Source organism: Balaenoptera physalus (assembly GCF_965194825.1).
Source record: "Balaenoptera physalus genome assembly, chromosome: 13".
NCBI lineage: Eukaryota > Metazoa > Chordata > Mammalia > Artiodactyla > Balaenopteridae > Balaenoptera > Balaenoptera physalus.
Window position 1 is genome coordinate 622638 of NC_138892.1, and position 13968 is coordinate 636605.

The 13968-nt window shown below is 66.5% G+C and overlaps 1 protein-coding gene across 2 annotated transcripts; it reads right to left on the minus strand.

Moving 5' to 3' along the window:
- Positions 1–3765: 3765 nt before the first annotated feature.
- On the minus strand, positions 3766–13307 carry TRABD (TraB domain containing). Of its 2 annotated transcripts, none has more exons than XM_082420464.1 (10): positions 13184–13307; positions 8151–8219; positions 7766–7844; positions 7200–7366; positions 6865–7005; positions 6184–6294; positions 5949–6088; positions 5431–5603; positions 5235–5346; positions 3766–5116 (listed from the first exon to the last, which is right to left on the minus strand). In XM_082420464.1, exons 2-10 carry the CDS (start codon positions 8181–8183, stop codon positions 4939–4941), a joined length of 1134 nt encoding a protein of 377 aa, XP_082276590.1. In that variant the 5' UTR covers positions 8184–8219; positions 13184–13307; the 3' UTR covers positions 3766–4938. The 2 variants fall into 2 exon arrangements, with proteins under 2 accessions (XP_082276590.1, XP_082276591.1); XM_082420465.1 differs by lacking the exon at positions 13184–13307 and adding an exon at positions 8884–12853 and having other exon boundaries at positions 8151–8749.
- Positions 13308–13968: the final 661 nt, after the last annotated feature.

Consider the following 13968-nt stretch of genomic DNA (forward strand, 5'->3'; position numbering starts at 1 on the left):
GTTTCCTGTGTGTCTTTCTCCTCACCCACGCTCTGGAAGGGCGGGAGCCTTGATGATCTGGGCACCAGTTCCCCCAGAACAGCGCCAGAGAAACCCCCCATAGATGCCCAGGAGGCCTGGGGTGGGTGCAGGGCTGGGAGGGCCAAGCCTGGCCTTGAAGGGCCCGCCCCCAGGTGAGGAGCTGGGGTCAGTGCTGCAGAATGACTCAGGGGTTCAGTTCAGAAGAGCCTTGTGGAGGGCCCCCCAGGGGACCCCGCTGATGCCTGCGTGGCGCGGGTGGTCCTTGCAGGGGTTTCCAAGCCCCTGCCCGCCTGGACCCAGAGTCACACCCGAGACCGCGGACAAACTCACGAGCTCGCCCGTCGCCAGGGCTGTTCCGTTCCCGCCGTCCCGATTCCACACCAACTTCAGGGAGATGCCTCGGAACCTCCTGCTGGGGTCCCAGCATGGTGCCCCAGACCTCTTGTGAACCAGCTCCGCCCCTGCCGGCGCTGTGACCTCGGGGAAGCCCTCACCCCCTCCAGCTTGGGGGCCTCTTCCCTGCCATGAGCAATGACACTGCCTTCTGTGTGGGGTGGGGGGGTCCCACGGACAACGGGGACAACGTGGTGAGGGCCTGGTAGGTGCTCGGCGCCCTGGAGCCCCCGCCTGCAGCCTGACGGCTTCCCTTCCACCTGGACCCACCTGGGGTCTTCCCCACGTGGCCTGCTGGCAGAGCGGTCCCCTGTTCCCAGCCTCCTTCCCAGCTACCTGGGAGACCTGACCTGAGCCTCCCCTCTTCCCCAGGCCCAGGCCCTCCTGCCCCATCTCCTGGCCGCCTCACCCCACTGTCCTACCCCTACTCTGGAATCTGGTGGGACTGGGTGTTTGAGGGCCTGTGAGTGCCGGGCTCTGTGCCCTGCTGCCTGCCCTGCCTGAGCTCACAGCAGAGGGAACATCTGGTGGGTTCCAGTGGTTCAGCAGGTCAGTGCGGGAGGGTCAGTGGCCCTCCCAGCCCTGGCAACCTTGCCTCTGCCTCACTCTTGGGCTGCATGGCCTCCTGGACCTCCCTAGGCCCATCCGGTACCTGCAGGTGCCGCTGGAGCACAGGGTCCACGTGGCCCTGATGCATGGGAGCTGAGCTTGGCCCCTTCCTGGCCCCTCCCTGCAAAGAAGACTCAGCCGACAGCCAGGCTGCACCATCCTTGCAGGGCAGGCCTAGGCCCTGTGGGCCGCAGGGCGAGTGCGCAGCCCGCTAGAGTGCAGGGCCGGCCCACGGTCGTCCAGCGCATGCCTGAGTCGGCCCTGGTGCGCTCCGGCCTCGGTGTGTTGAGGTTGGCCTGGCCGCCATCGCTGTACCACCAGCCGGTGCCTGAGGGCTCGCGGCTGCAGCTGGCAGAGGTGTGGGCCATCGGCGCAGGGCGTTTGGCCGTCGGCGCAGCGCTTTCAGCCATCGGGCGTGTGGTGCAGCGTGCTGAAGCCACAGCCCTCCTGGTTGTGGGCACCGCCGGAGCCCTGGAACGTGTCCCCTGTACGGTGTCCCCTATGCAGCCCCTCAGCCGCACCCCCATCGTGGATCCTGGCCATCTGGGCCCCCCGGCAGGTGGTCCAGGAGGAACATCCTTCCCCGGAGAGCTGAGGCTGGCAGAAGTAGGCTGAGAAGTTGGGGACTCTGGGGTCCCAACCTTCTCCCCAGCCCCTAGCCCGGGAAGCATGTCAGCAAACTGCGATGCTTGTGGGCAGGGGGGTGGCACGAGAGCCCCCAGCCCTCCCAGGCACTCACCTGTGGCCCTGAGTACAGGCCGAGAGGTAGAGCCAATAAAACCGGTCTCCCTGGTTCACGCGGAAGCTGTCAGAGCGGGCCCACAGCGAGTGGTCGCCCACATCCCGCAGATCCACCGTCAGCTCGGTGCACAGGCTGGGCTGGGAGGTCAGGCCCAAGATGTGTTCCAGCCCCGGCCAGTGGTCACCTGCGGGGAGTGGGGCACCCAGGCTCAGGCCTGCCCTGTGTTCTCAACAAGGCCCCGGGGCCCTGGCTGCACGGCCTTCCTACCTCTCCCCAGTCTCCAAAGCCCTCTTTGTACTCCTGCCGGCACCTCTCAAAATCCAGCAGCCTCTCCCCACCCCAGTCTTGACTCTGAATCACCGTCCAACCACTGTCTGCGCGCTTGTCACAGAACCTGGGGTGGGGTGGGCACGTCAGCGCCTCCTGTGCTGGCTGTGCCTGGCGGATCGGAGGGGCCTGCCCCTCCACAGTCCAGGGGGGAGGGATGTCCACTCTCCCCTAAGCACTCTTTATATGTTTGAAAAATGAAACCTTGTTTTTCTGCTGGTCAGTGTAATACAAACTTGCATTGGAATACATTTAAATTCTCAGAAATAGGGTGAAGATTCAAAGTAACTCCCCAGGCCTCAGGCTGATGGCTTCAATTTAATGGATGTTATTTTATACTTAACTTGTATCCTGGGCATCTTCGTTTGTTCCCTTGGAAGTAGACTTCTCCTCTCCTTTCCTGACTGTGGCCAGCGCTCAGAGAGCATCTCTGTCCCAGGTGCAGGTGTCTGGCCTGGCGCGGCCCTTCCCTCCCAACCGCCAACGGTAACATCCGTTTTTGCCAAAGTGATACACGAACTGCAGGCTGCCCTCCTGGACGGGGCACTGGCTCCTCTGGCTGGCTGGCGTACACACCACTGGGGCCCTCTGGTTCTCCACCCATTTCTGAGAGCAGCCCCTCCCTGGGGAAGACTCGGGCCAGGAGGGGTCGGAGTTCTCCAGGTGACCAGACCCAGAGCCTGAGAAGGGCCCATGGACAATCCAGCAGATGACTTATAACCTTGGTCCTGGCCGACGGGCAGCCACTGTCCTCTCACCTTGGGCCACACCTGCCTCAGGCCTCTTCCCTCCTGAAGTGGCTGGCCTTTAGGCTCCTAGCGTTTGCTGGCCCCCAGCCCTCAGTCAGACCCTCGATTCCTCCCGCTGCCCCTGGACACCACCTCTCCCTGTGGGTCCAACATGGCCTTCACCTGCTGCCCTAGGAGGGTCTGCCTTGGCTTCCCCGCCTCCCTCCCCCGGCCCAGCTGGCCCCCCCTAACACCAGCCTGGAGGAGGCCTGGTCCTTGTCTGCCCCTCCCCCAGGCTGTTCAGGGCAGGTGGGTCCTCACGGGGAGTGAGAAGCCTGCAGGCCTGTGGGTGACAGCTCAGAGGCCACCCAGCCAGCATGCACCGGGCCCCTCCCACTCCCCCACACCCGGCCAGACCTTGGGGTTCCAGCAGGACCGCCTGGACCTGTGGAGAGAAGACGCCGGGCAGAGGAAGCTCAGTAGCCCCGGGAGCCCCTGGCCCACCATGGGCCCGCCACCCACTCCTACCAGCCTTTGACCAGGTACCTCAGAGCTGGCCCAGGGCAGAGGGACGCAGAAGAGCCCCGAGACCCAGCGCAGGGCGGCAGCCATGCTTCCTGGGGGGCAAACACTGCGGAGAAGCGCCATCCCGCCGGCCTCCTGCCGTGCCCCCGGGGCGGCCCACACGCCCCTCCGTGCTCAGTCGCCTTTCTGGGCAGATGTAAGCCGCTGGTCCCCACTGAGTTTTGTTCAAGCTGCCGGGCTCGCTCCCACCTCCTCCCCTCCGGCGTGCCAGGGTGGGGCGCTGAGCAGGGAGGGGAGCCCCAGGGTGTGGACTAGGAGGGCAGGGGTCCACAAGCGATGGGGGGGGCCACCAACACCCTGATGCCCTTCCCCACCCTCCCTGTACTTGAGTCCCGTTCCCGCACATTTCACAAAACAGGCTTCCAAAATTAGATTTTATTTCAGTCTCTAAGGGACGTGTACACGAGCGTGTGAATGACAAGGACATGGCCCAGCCCAAGGCTCCCCGGCCCAGATTGTGGCCGTGGGTTTCACCTGATTTAGACACTGAGTCAACACAGATACAACCAAACGTGGCCCTGGGCCCCTGACGGGATGCACAGATGCTACGTCGAAAACAGGTGACCAGGACACGACGCAAACAGGTAATGACCGGGGTCAAGTGCTGTGTGGGGCCAGCTCGACCTTGGGCCCAGCTGCACCCAAGGCGGTTTCTGTGCAAACTGGCGGGCCCTGGTGGACAACTGCCACCCATCCACTGAGGGTCGGGGTGACCCCCAGGTCCCACCACCAGCTGCACAGGAAGCAGGTTCAACCGCCCACGGGCCAGGCAGGCTCCAACCCGAGACGGTGGCGGCCCTGGGCCCCCCACGGCTGCTGGAGGTAGACCACGGGGGCAGCCGGATGGGCAGCGGTTGGAGGCCAGCCTGGCTGCCCATGGCCGAAACTGACCCCCGTCACACCCCTGTCTTCCTGGGACCGAGACTCCAAGAGAAAGATGTTCTCTGTCCCAACCAGATTTAAGGCTAGTATTTCCTGACATTTATTTCAGTTTGTTTTAAGTTAAAATTACCTGAGTAGAAAAGTTTCAGACACTTTTAAGAGCCAGAAACACACAACCTCTGTAGGCACAGCTGTTGCTGGCGCTCACCCGGGGCCACCGCCCCCTCAGGGGGCGCCAAGGAGCCACACGAAGGGCTGCACGGGCCAAGCTGCCCTTCGCCAGCGTGCTGGCCCGGCACCCCCGCGAGGCGCCCCCTGCAACGCGGAGAGAAGGCACAGTGAGGTAGGGGCTGGCCGGCTGCGGCCCACCGCGCCTCACCCCTCCCCCGCCAGCTCATCCTGGGCCGGTGAACTTCCTAGCGGCCCGCAGGGAGAGGGTGGAGGGGGGCTGCTGGGAAGCCCGAGCTCAGACAGTGAAATAATTCTTTATTTGGGCGGGTTGGGAGAGGGCAGGCGAGGCTAGGCCGGACCCCCATGGGGGGTGGCACCCTGGAGCTCCTCAGGGGGCCGGCCCCCCGTGACCCTCGGCCGTGTCACAGGAGCAGCCGCGGGCAGCCCCCTGGACGGACGTGGTGGCTCCCTCTGTCCTTCCTACTTGTGTGGCCAGGCCTCGGAGGCCCTCTGCAGACAGTACTGGGCGGCAGGCAGTGACAAGACCAGGCTGCTGGCACGGCGCCCCATCCAGTACAGGCCGTAGCCCAGGAGGCCCAAGAAGGTGGCCTTCACGGCCAGCCAGGACACTCTGCTTGAGATGGACGGCGGGGGGACACTGGGGGGGAGAGGGAGGGCGGGCTGGGCCTGGCTGGGGGACGCACGATCCCCCAGCCCCCAGCCCGGCTCTGCGCGGGTGGGGTGTGTGGGGCGGAGGGGTGGGCGGGCGGACTCACGTCATTATCTCCTGGATGTTGAGGTCGGTGGTCCAGTTTTTCTCGATGCCAGGGACGTGGCCCATGCCCACGACGCCCACCACCACGGAGGGGACGCACTTCCTGGGCTCAGCTGCAGGGGGGAGTGACGCGTCAGCACCACCCACCCGCCTGGCCCCGGCAGGTCCCCAGTGACTGCCCGGCAGCCCGTCCCCACCGTCAGAGGCGCGAGGCAGCTCCAGGCGCCGGGCCGCCTGCCTCAGCATGTAGGTCAGGTAGATGTCCCGCTCAGACACGATGGTGCGGTGCAGGTCGGGGAACTCGCCGATCATCTCGGCCATCATCTGCTCTAGCAGGTCCTTCTGCTTGCACCGCTCTACATCATCCTTGCTGGGGGAGAAGGGCGTGCCGCCAGCCCGAGGGACGGCTGACCCAGCGCGGGCACGGCTGACCCAGGGCGGGCGCGGCTGACCCAGGGCGGGGACGGCTGACCCAGCGCGGGCACGGCTGACCCAGCGCGGGCACGGCTGACCCAGGGCGGGGACCCCGCACCTTCCGCCTGGGATCCTGGCAGAAGGAAGGGGTGGGGAGGCCCTGCGTGAAGGAGGCTCAGCCCAAGAATGAGAGGAGCGTGCCGCATGGTGGGCTGGGCCAGGCCAGGTGTGGACCGAGTGCTCTGTGGGCATCTCAGGCCACTGGGCACTATTCCCGGGCCGGGAGGCCGAGGGGCCCTACCTGATAGGGTCCGACAGGAAACACAGGCCCCAGGCCAGCTTGATCTTCTGCCAGAAGGAGAGGGCGGCGATGGCCCTCTTGAAGGTGACGGGGATAGGCCGGTCGCCCAGGTGGAACTTGCAGAAAGGCACCTTGCTGGCCTGGGCAGAGGCTGGGTGTTGGCGGGGGAGCCTCAGGCCCCGGACAGCTCCCTAGTGCCGAGCCCCCTCCGCCCCCCGGCCAGGCCCGGGCCCACCTCCTTGAAAGCCTCCCTGAACTCGCCGCCGGGGGCCACGCCCAGCTGCTCAGTGATGTGGGCGGACACCTTCAGTAGCAGCATCTGCATGAGTCCCGACATGACCCCGTTCTGCAGGGAGAGGCCCGGTCAGCCGGCGCGCAGCAGAGCACGAGGTGCCTGCGGCCCTGCGGGAGGCCTGCCCTGTGCTCTGGGGAGGAGCGAGGGCCAAGCTGACGTCCAGCAGGGCCTCACGGTGGGCGCCTCACCCACGGTGCACGCTCAGAGGCCCCTCCCGGCCCTTCAGACAACCTTCCCAGAGCAGGCCCACCGCAGGCCGCGCAGTCTCGGACCGGCTGCCTGGCCTCTGCCCCACGGGTGCCCCCTTTCCCCCTCACCCCTCCACGCCAGACCCCCAGCTCCTCTGCCCACATCCCCCTTGGGGCACCTGTCAGTGTGAGTGGACTTGGGTCCTGTGTCCAGAGCCCCTGAGCGAGGCGCAGTGGGGTCGCAGCTCTGGGCCACGTGACACGCTGAGGCCCCACCCCCGCCCCTGGTGACCTGCCAGCACACTCCCAGGGCCCTCAGGGTCCCTGACCAGCTCCTGCCTTGGGGTTGGGGCCTCAGCCACCTCTCCTCACTGTCCCTCGGGCCAGGGTGAAGGGTCCCGGACCAGAGTCCCCACGGGGCTGGCACGCGCACCTGCCTGACGGCCTGCTGCAGCTTCTCCAGGCTGATCTCCTTGGCCTCACGCAGCAGCGTGCGCTCGTCCATCTTCAGCATGGACACGCGGTACTGGCACAGCTCCACCACCACCACGTCGGGCTGCACCTCCCGGATGGTCTGCGACGGACACGCCAGCTCACCGCGGGCCCCACGGGCAGAGCCACGCCGGACCCGGAGGCCCACCCCCAGGGCGACCCCACCGCCGGTCAGCCGCCGTGGAGACAGCTCGGTGCTGGAAGCGACTACGGAGGCAGGGACGACCTGGCTCTGCGTGTCCTGCAGCAGCAGCAGTGGCGGCTCACGGGCCTCACCTTCACCACGTCCTTCTTGCTGTCGTCGCTGAAGTGGGCCGTGCCCACCACGTACACGCGGCTCCCGTCCTCGGCCACCAGCTCGGTCACCGTGCGCGGCAGGTTGGGCCGCTCTTGCCGCCTCTTCAGCTTCATCTCCAGGAGCAGGTTGAAAGCGTCCACGTCGGCTGCAGGGACAGCAAGGCCCGGCTCAGGGCCATCCTCCCGCACGGGCGGCCTGGGCCTCCGGGGCGCAGGGACGGGGGTGTGTGCTGCCCCGCGGAACGCGGACGCACATGGGGGCCTCTCCCGGCCTCGAGCCACTGGTCCTTGCTCACCAGGACGTGCGGCCAGGCCCCACTCCGAGGGGAGCCCCCAGGCTGCCGAGGGGCCCAGGACGGGGGTGCTGTGCAGGGCACCCGGCCTCCCCACCTGAGGAGGGGGCTCCTGCCGCAGCCCTGCTCGCGCTCAAGAGCCCTCCCGCCAACACCCTAGGGTGCGCCGGGGCCCCTGGTCCACCGCAAGCTCTGGAGATCACCCAGCCCAAGCCCCTCCCGCCCGGCACGGTGACCCCAGGGAGCACGCACACAGGCTCTGGGGCTCTCCGGGAAGCCCCCTGGGCACCACCTCCGAACCCCCTGAAGTCACGATGGGCTCTGTGTTGGCCTGCAGAGGGAAGGGGAGCGTTCGAGTGGCGGTACTCGCCTCTCCGGGGCCTGCCAGGACTCGTGCGGTGGCTCCAACAACCCCCGGGACTGTCAGCCGCGTGCCCCGCAGACCATCTCCTCACAGGCGGCCCACCCTCAGGGCGCCCTGCCCCGGGCCCCTCGGCTGACTAGCCGCATCCCAGGAAGACCAGTGAAGGGCTTCTCTGCACAGAGGCCAGGGTGACCCCAGGGAGCCTCACGCGGGGGGGAGCCCCACACTCCACGGGGTCGCCCTGGCCCCCAGCCCCCAGCCCAGGGCTCTGACCTCGCGAGGCGGCTGCTCCTCCTGTCCCTCCATGGCGGGGCGGCGGCTGCCGGCAGCGACGAGTGAAGCCTGAGGAGACACAGGAGCCGCGTCCTCACCTGGAGCCCCGGGGCCGGGCACGGGGGTCAGCGCCCCGTGGCGCCGCGTCCGTCGGGAATGATCCGCGGGCAGGACCTCGGCCCCAGGCACGGGTGATCTCGGGATCTGCGGTGCGGGGCTGAGAGCAGGGTGGGGACACCCGGGCGGGGAGCCCGAGTCACCCAAGGGCAGGACGTGCCGCCCGGCCTCCTGCTCGCCCAGCAGGGGGATACCCCGCGGGGGCAGCTGGCCAGACCTGGATGCCTCCTTTTTGACTTTGGAATAAAACACAATTTATAAAATTCCCTAAAAAGACAAAACCAGGCGGCAGAAGGGAACCTGTGTGCTGGGCTGGCGCGGAAGGCGGTGCGGCTGCAGCCCCGCTTTCAGGAGCCACATGTGGTGACAATACGTGTCACCAGCAGCATCACACAGGCGTCGGCACAGACTCAGGAGGAGGAGGGGGAGGGATGGCGAACAGCACAGGTGTGTGTCGGCCTCACTGAGAACCGAGACTTCTTCTGGTTGCAGAAAAGAGGCACAAACTCGAAGAAGCTGAGCTAGGAGCCGAGCCCCGGAGGTCACGCGGGAGCCGCTTGTGCTGTCCCTTCTGGAGGGGAGACGGGGTGCAGGAGCCCAGCAAGGCTGCTCTCACCAGAGAGAAGATCCGCGCTGGGCCCGGGACACGTTGTCCTGGACATCTGCCACACGGACGTCACCCGAACCTCCTAAAATCCTGCCGGAAACTCAAACCAGAGTCTGACAGAGCCTCCGGTTCCAGCTCTGAGTATAGAGCCGGGGTCTGGCCGCCAAAGGACAGGGGGCTTGGCACCCGCAGGAGGGGCCCGCGGGAGAACCTGACAGGTGACTGGAGACCATCCCGGGAGGAACGACTCTAATTTGGTTTCAGTCGTGGGCGCCGTATCGTGGGTTTTTAGAGTCCGTGTCTGTCACACGTGAACCGATGGGACGTGCCGGGAGGCCCCATGCGAGCAGTGGGACACCCCTGGGGCGCCTGTCAGTTTCACTGTTGCACTTTCACAACAAAGAGGAAAAACAAATAATAAATAAACACGACGCTAGGTCAAGTTCCTTCCCCCTTGCACCCTGTGACCCTGAGCCCAACCCTAACCCGGGCTCTGTTCCCGGCCCGCTGGGAGCTCCGCTTCCTCGCCTGCGGCCGGGAGGACCGGCTCGGGCAAGTGGCTCAGCGCAGGGCAGCCCATCCCAGGACGGCTGTGCCTTCTGGAAGAAATGAGGCTGGGGGAAGGGTCTGGAAGAGAAACTGGCTCAGGACCAAAAGGGGGCAGGCCCGCCAGCGGAGAAGGGTGGCAGGCAGAGCCGTGGCCTCTGCACGGGGCAGGGGAGCCGGCTCTGGGGTCTGAGCCCGGCCTGGGCCCCCGGGCGCCCCGCCATCGGGGAAGGAGCAGCAGCGCCGGGGGCGCCTGGTCCCCACGGGCAGCGGCTCACCCGGCCTCACCACTCCCGGGGCCGCCTCCTTCCCACTTCACAGACGAAAGCGCTCCACTGATGCAAGGCACCGACCGAAATAGAAACAGGAAGCTGTGTCTGTGGCCGAGCTGGGGCCCGCCCGCCTCTCAGGTTCCCGAGCCGGCCCAGGAGAGCATCCCCCTGGTCCGCTTCACACAAGGCTGCCAAAGTACTGGAGAAACTTCTTAAGGAAGCATCCAGTGCTGTCCTGGGAAGCCTGTGTGACAGCCGGTAAGAGGAGGGCCACCGAGGCCGAGGGCTCCCTCCCACAGGGGTGGTGGTCACAGGTCTGGGTCGGCCCTGCCCTTGCCCTCCTTGCACTTGGCCTGGTCAGGCCAGACTCACCCTCTGTCCCCAGGGGGCAGACGAGCCTTGAGCCCCGAGATGGCGGGGCCACCAACCGCAGCACCAGGACCCAGGTCCCCTCGAGCTCGCTGGGGCGGGCGCCTGGCCTGGGAGGGGTCAGGCAGGAAGGCCACTGAGGCCCCTTCAGGGCCAAGAGCCCGTGATTCTGAGAAGCGTCTCTCTGATGTTATCACATGCACACACTTCCCAATATCCTGGTTTCCTGCAACCTCAGCCAGGGCCCCTGCTGATACCCTTGTAGGACGTATCAGTAAGTTCAGTGGGTCATCAATCCCTCCTCCCCTAGGGAGCCCCGCTCACCATGATGCACTTTCAAATATTTACGGCTGGGACCCGAGCCTCTCTAAATATTTACGGGAGGGGAGCAAAGGGCCCAACGCCATAGAACCCTGGGCCCGGCCTCCATCTCCCACACCCGCAGGCTGTGTTTCTGGCCACAAAATCTCTGGACGACGGGTCCTGGCAGCTCATCACACCACCACAGGCTGCAGCGACCAGCAGACCCCAGGCTAACACCCTCGCGGGGAGATCGATGTGCCCCCTCCTAAATCCAGGCTCCAGCGCCCAGCTCCCACCAGCCAGCACAGCCCCAGGGAGGCCGGAACCAGGCTCCCGCCCGGCAACCTGGCCCCGCCGCGGCCACCACCGCCGAGACCCTGGGGAGCCCGGCACGACGCAGACCCTTCTGCCCGGTCCAGGTGCTCACCGCCCCCAACAGGTGTCACTGCTGAGCCGGACGGTCCACGGAGCACGGCCTGGGGAGGCATCAGGCTCAGCGGCGGGAGAGGCCTCCCGAGCCTGGCCACCGAGGCCAGTCCTCTAGGCGGCTGCCAGCACCCGTGCTGCGGGGGACGGCTACAGGGTTGGCCAGATCTCAGGCTGCTGCTTGGCGCGGCGCGGCCTCGGGCAAGTCGTTCCAACCCGCCAGGCTCTTAGCTCCTGCCTTCAGGGCCGAGGTGGTTAGAGCAGCCACCCAGCCATCCCACGAGCAGCACGAGGCGTGCCACACTGAGATGTCACCTCAGCTTCCCTCTGCTGGGGCATGAAGAGAACCAGCCACCTGGTTTCAGGAGACTCGTCCACAGAGAGGGACGCCACCCTTATCTGGCTCCACGCAGATGACACCCACACGCTTCTAGGAAAACAAGCTCCAGATCCGAGGGAATCCCTGACCCCCGTGAGGACCGATCTTGTTGGGTTCACCAGAGAATGCACCTGCTCACAGGGCAGGGAGAGCCCCACCTGCATTAGGGACCCCCAGGGAACGTGTCAAGGTGCTCTTGCTGGATGGGGTGTTAGCACAGGAAACGGTTTGCTGGGTGCCCCTGGCAGGACAGACCTGAGGACACCGGAGAGTGCAGGCTGCGTGGCAGGCCACAGCTCCCGCCTGCCCAGCCCAGGCAACTGTCCCCTTCCAGGAACAGCTATGGACTGAACTGTGTCCCCTCATAGTTTGAAGCCCTAACCCCAGTGGGGGTGAAATTAGGAGGCGGGGACTTTGGGAGATGGTGAGGGTTGGGTGAGGTCATGAGGCTGTGCCCCAGGATGGGATCAGAGCCTTCCTGGGAAGAGACCCGGGAGAGCAGCCCGGTGAGGGTACAGTGAGAAGGCAGCTGTCTGGAGGCCGGGAAGAAAGACCCCTCACCAGCAACCAGATCAGCCAGCACCTTGATCTTGACTTTTCCGCCTCCAGAACTGTGAGAAAATCGTTCAGCCCCCTTCAGTGGTATTCTGTCATGACTGCAGAGCAGGATGAGACAGCCATTCTCTCTCATTCATCCCTCTAAAAATTAGGAAGCCAGAAACTGCCTCCCAGACCAAGAGCTGATGGAGTTCCCAGAAAAACCATCTCCCAACCAACCCACTAGGCCTGCTCACAAAGCCAAGGGTTCCAAACTGGACAGACTAGCGGGCTGGAGAACTGGGAGGCAGCAGGGTGTGGCCCAAAGCCCTGACCCCCTACATCCATCCCCACTCCTGAAGCCTGGGCACCTTGGCCACCGAGACCCTCCTGGGTCTGGCAGGCTCTGCTTTATGGAGGTGTGGCCGAGGGTAGGACGGGGGTAGAGGGCACATGCCAACTCACACCTGAGCTGGAAGCCTACCACACCTGGCCAACCCTCTTGGAACCTGGACTCTACCCAGTGCTGGGTCCCCACACTGACCTCCACTGCAGGGCGCTGGGTAGGGGCCTGCCCGCCCACCGTGCCAGGCCCTCTCCTGGCTGCAACATCACCGCCATCCTGTAAGGCTGACCAGTGGCCCCAAGGTCAGGGCTCCCTCCCAGCCACACAAGGGGGCAACAGCGGCAAAAGGGAGAGGCCCAGGGAGAGTGGAGCCTGCACAGGAGGGCGCCGAGCTGGTGGCCTGGACATCTTCCTCTCCAGGGGACCCCGAAAGCCAGGAGGATTCAACCTGGAAACCATCAATCTCCTGACGAGGCTGCCCTGACGCCCAAAGTCAGCCGAGGACTTCTGAGCGAGTTCCTCGCTGTCTTCGGTGTGCTTTGCTTTCCTTTCTCGGGACAGTTTTCACAAAGACGCATACGTGAACTCTGTGGTGCTTTATGGCATGTAAGTTATGTCTCAATAAAGCTCTTCACAGAAACAAGGTAAGTAAAGACCTACAAGGCCTCGGAAGTTTGGTCTCCTTTGCCCATATGGCAGCCCTGCTTGCTCAGCTTGAAGGGCAGAGGCCTCCGGCACGCAGAAGGGCCCAGGGTCTCCACCGAGACCCTGCCGCCGCCGCCTGGGGAGGAGGGGACCCTGCCCCTCACGCCCGGTCCCCCGCCCCCGACTCCGGCCGACCCCGCCCCCGGCCCCGACCCCCGACTCCGGGCCCCGGGCCCCGCCCCCCGGCCCCGCCCCCGGCCCGCACCATCCGAGCCCTCGAACCCTCGCGACCCTCGCCGTCGACTCCGGCCCCGCGCGCACTCCTCGGAGGTCGGGGCTGATCCTTCCGGCCCGAGACCTCACGCTGGCGGCTGGCTGGGCCCGGCCCGAGGCGGGGCAGCATCCGACCTGGACCGCGGGCTGACCTCGACCCGCCGGAGCCCCCGCGCGCCGCCCCCCGCCCCAGGCCCGTGCCGCGCGGCGTACCAAGGCGGGGCGGCGCTCCTCAGCCGGCCTCCATGCGGCTCGTCGCCCCACCAGACGGGGCGGACCGCGACCGCGGGGCGGGGCGGCCGGACGGGCCGGGGCCGGAGGGCCGGGCGGAGCGCGGCATGCCGGGAAGCGTAGTTCCGCGCGCCTTCGGCCCGCCCTTGCAGCGAGGCTGTCCCGTGCCCGTGGACTACAGTTCCCAGGGGGCCGCGCGCGAGCAGCCGCGGACTTCACTTCCCAGGAGACCGCGCGCGAGAAAGCACCGCCCCGCCCCGCCCCGCCTCCAGCGTCGGGATTCGAGGACTCAAGCGGCGGCTAGGGCCCCGGGTTCGAGTCCCAGGCCTGCCACCCGACTGGGGCGGCGTTGCGAAGCGCCCCAAAATTCTCTGGCCGCAGCTCCCGGTCAGTAAAGGGGGTGTGACGTTCATATGGCCTGCTATGATACAGAACCATCAATCCCGCCCGAAAGGGTCAGCGATAGTGCAACGCGAGGAGCAGAGAGTTCGGATCGTGGATTGCACCCATGTGGGCGCCTGGGCCACCCCTCGGCCTGGCAGCTGGGGTCCGGGGAGGCGCGGGCGGGGGCGGTGGGACGGCTGGAGGAGAGGGGGGCACGGGGTGGGGGCGGGGCCCCGGGGTGGGGGGCCCGCGGTCGGCCCCGGAGTGAGGGATAGCCCCGTCCGGCCCGGGCCTGGTCTGGGCCTGCCGGGCCGGCCCACCAGCGGTCCGAGCTGGGCGCCGGGCCTCCCCTCAGGTTCCAGGAAGGGGGTGCTGGCCCAGCC

What these genes read in the sequence shown, in the direction of transcription:
- TRABD (XM_082420464.1), bottom strand. Translation starts at nt 8,183, where the DNA reads ATGGAGGGACAGGAGGAGCAGCCGCCTCGCGAG. An exon ending in TGCAGCAGGCCGTCAGGCAG is followed by an intron (nt 6,295 to 6,864) that starts GTGCGCGTGCCA and finishes CTCTCCCTGCAG; the next exon opens with AACGGGGTCATGTCGGGACT. An exon ending in TCAGGGAGGCTTTCAAGGAG is followed by an intron (nt 6,089 to 6,183) that starts GTGGGCCCGGGC and finishes GCCTCTGCCCAG; the next exon opens with GCCAGCAAGGTGCCTTTCTG.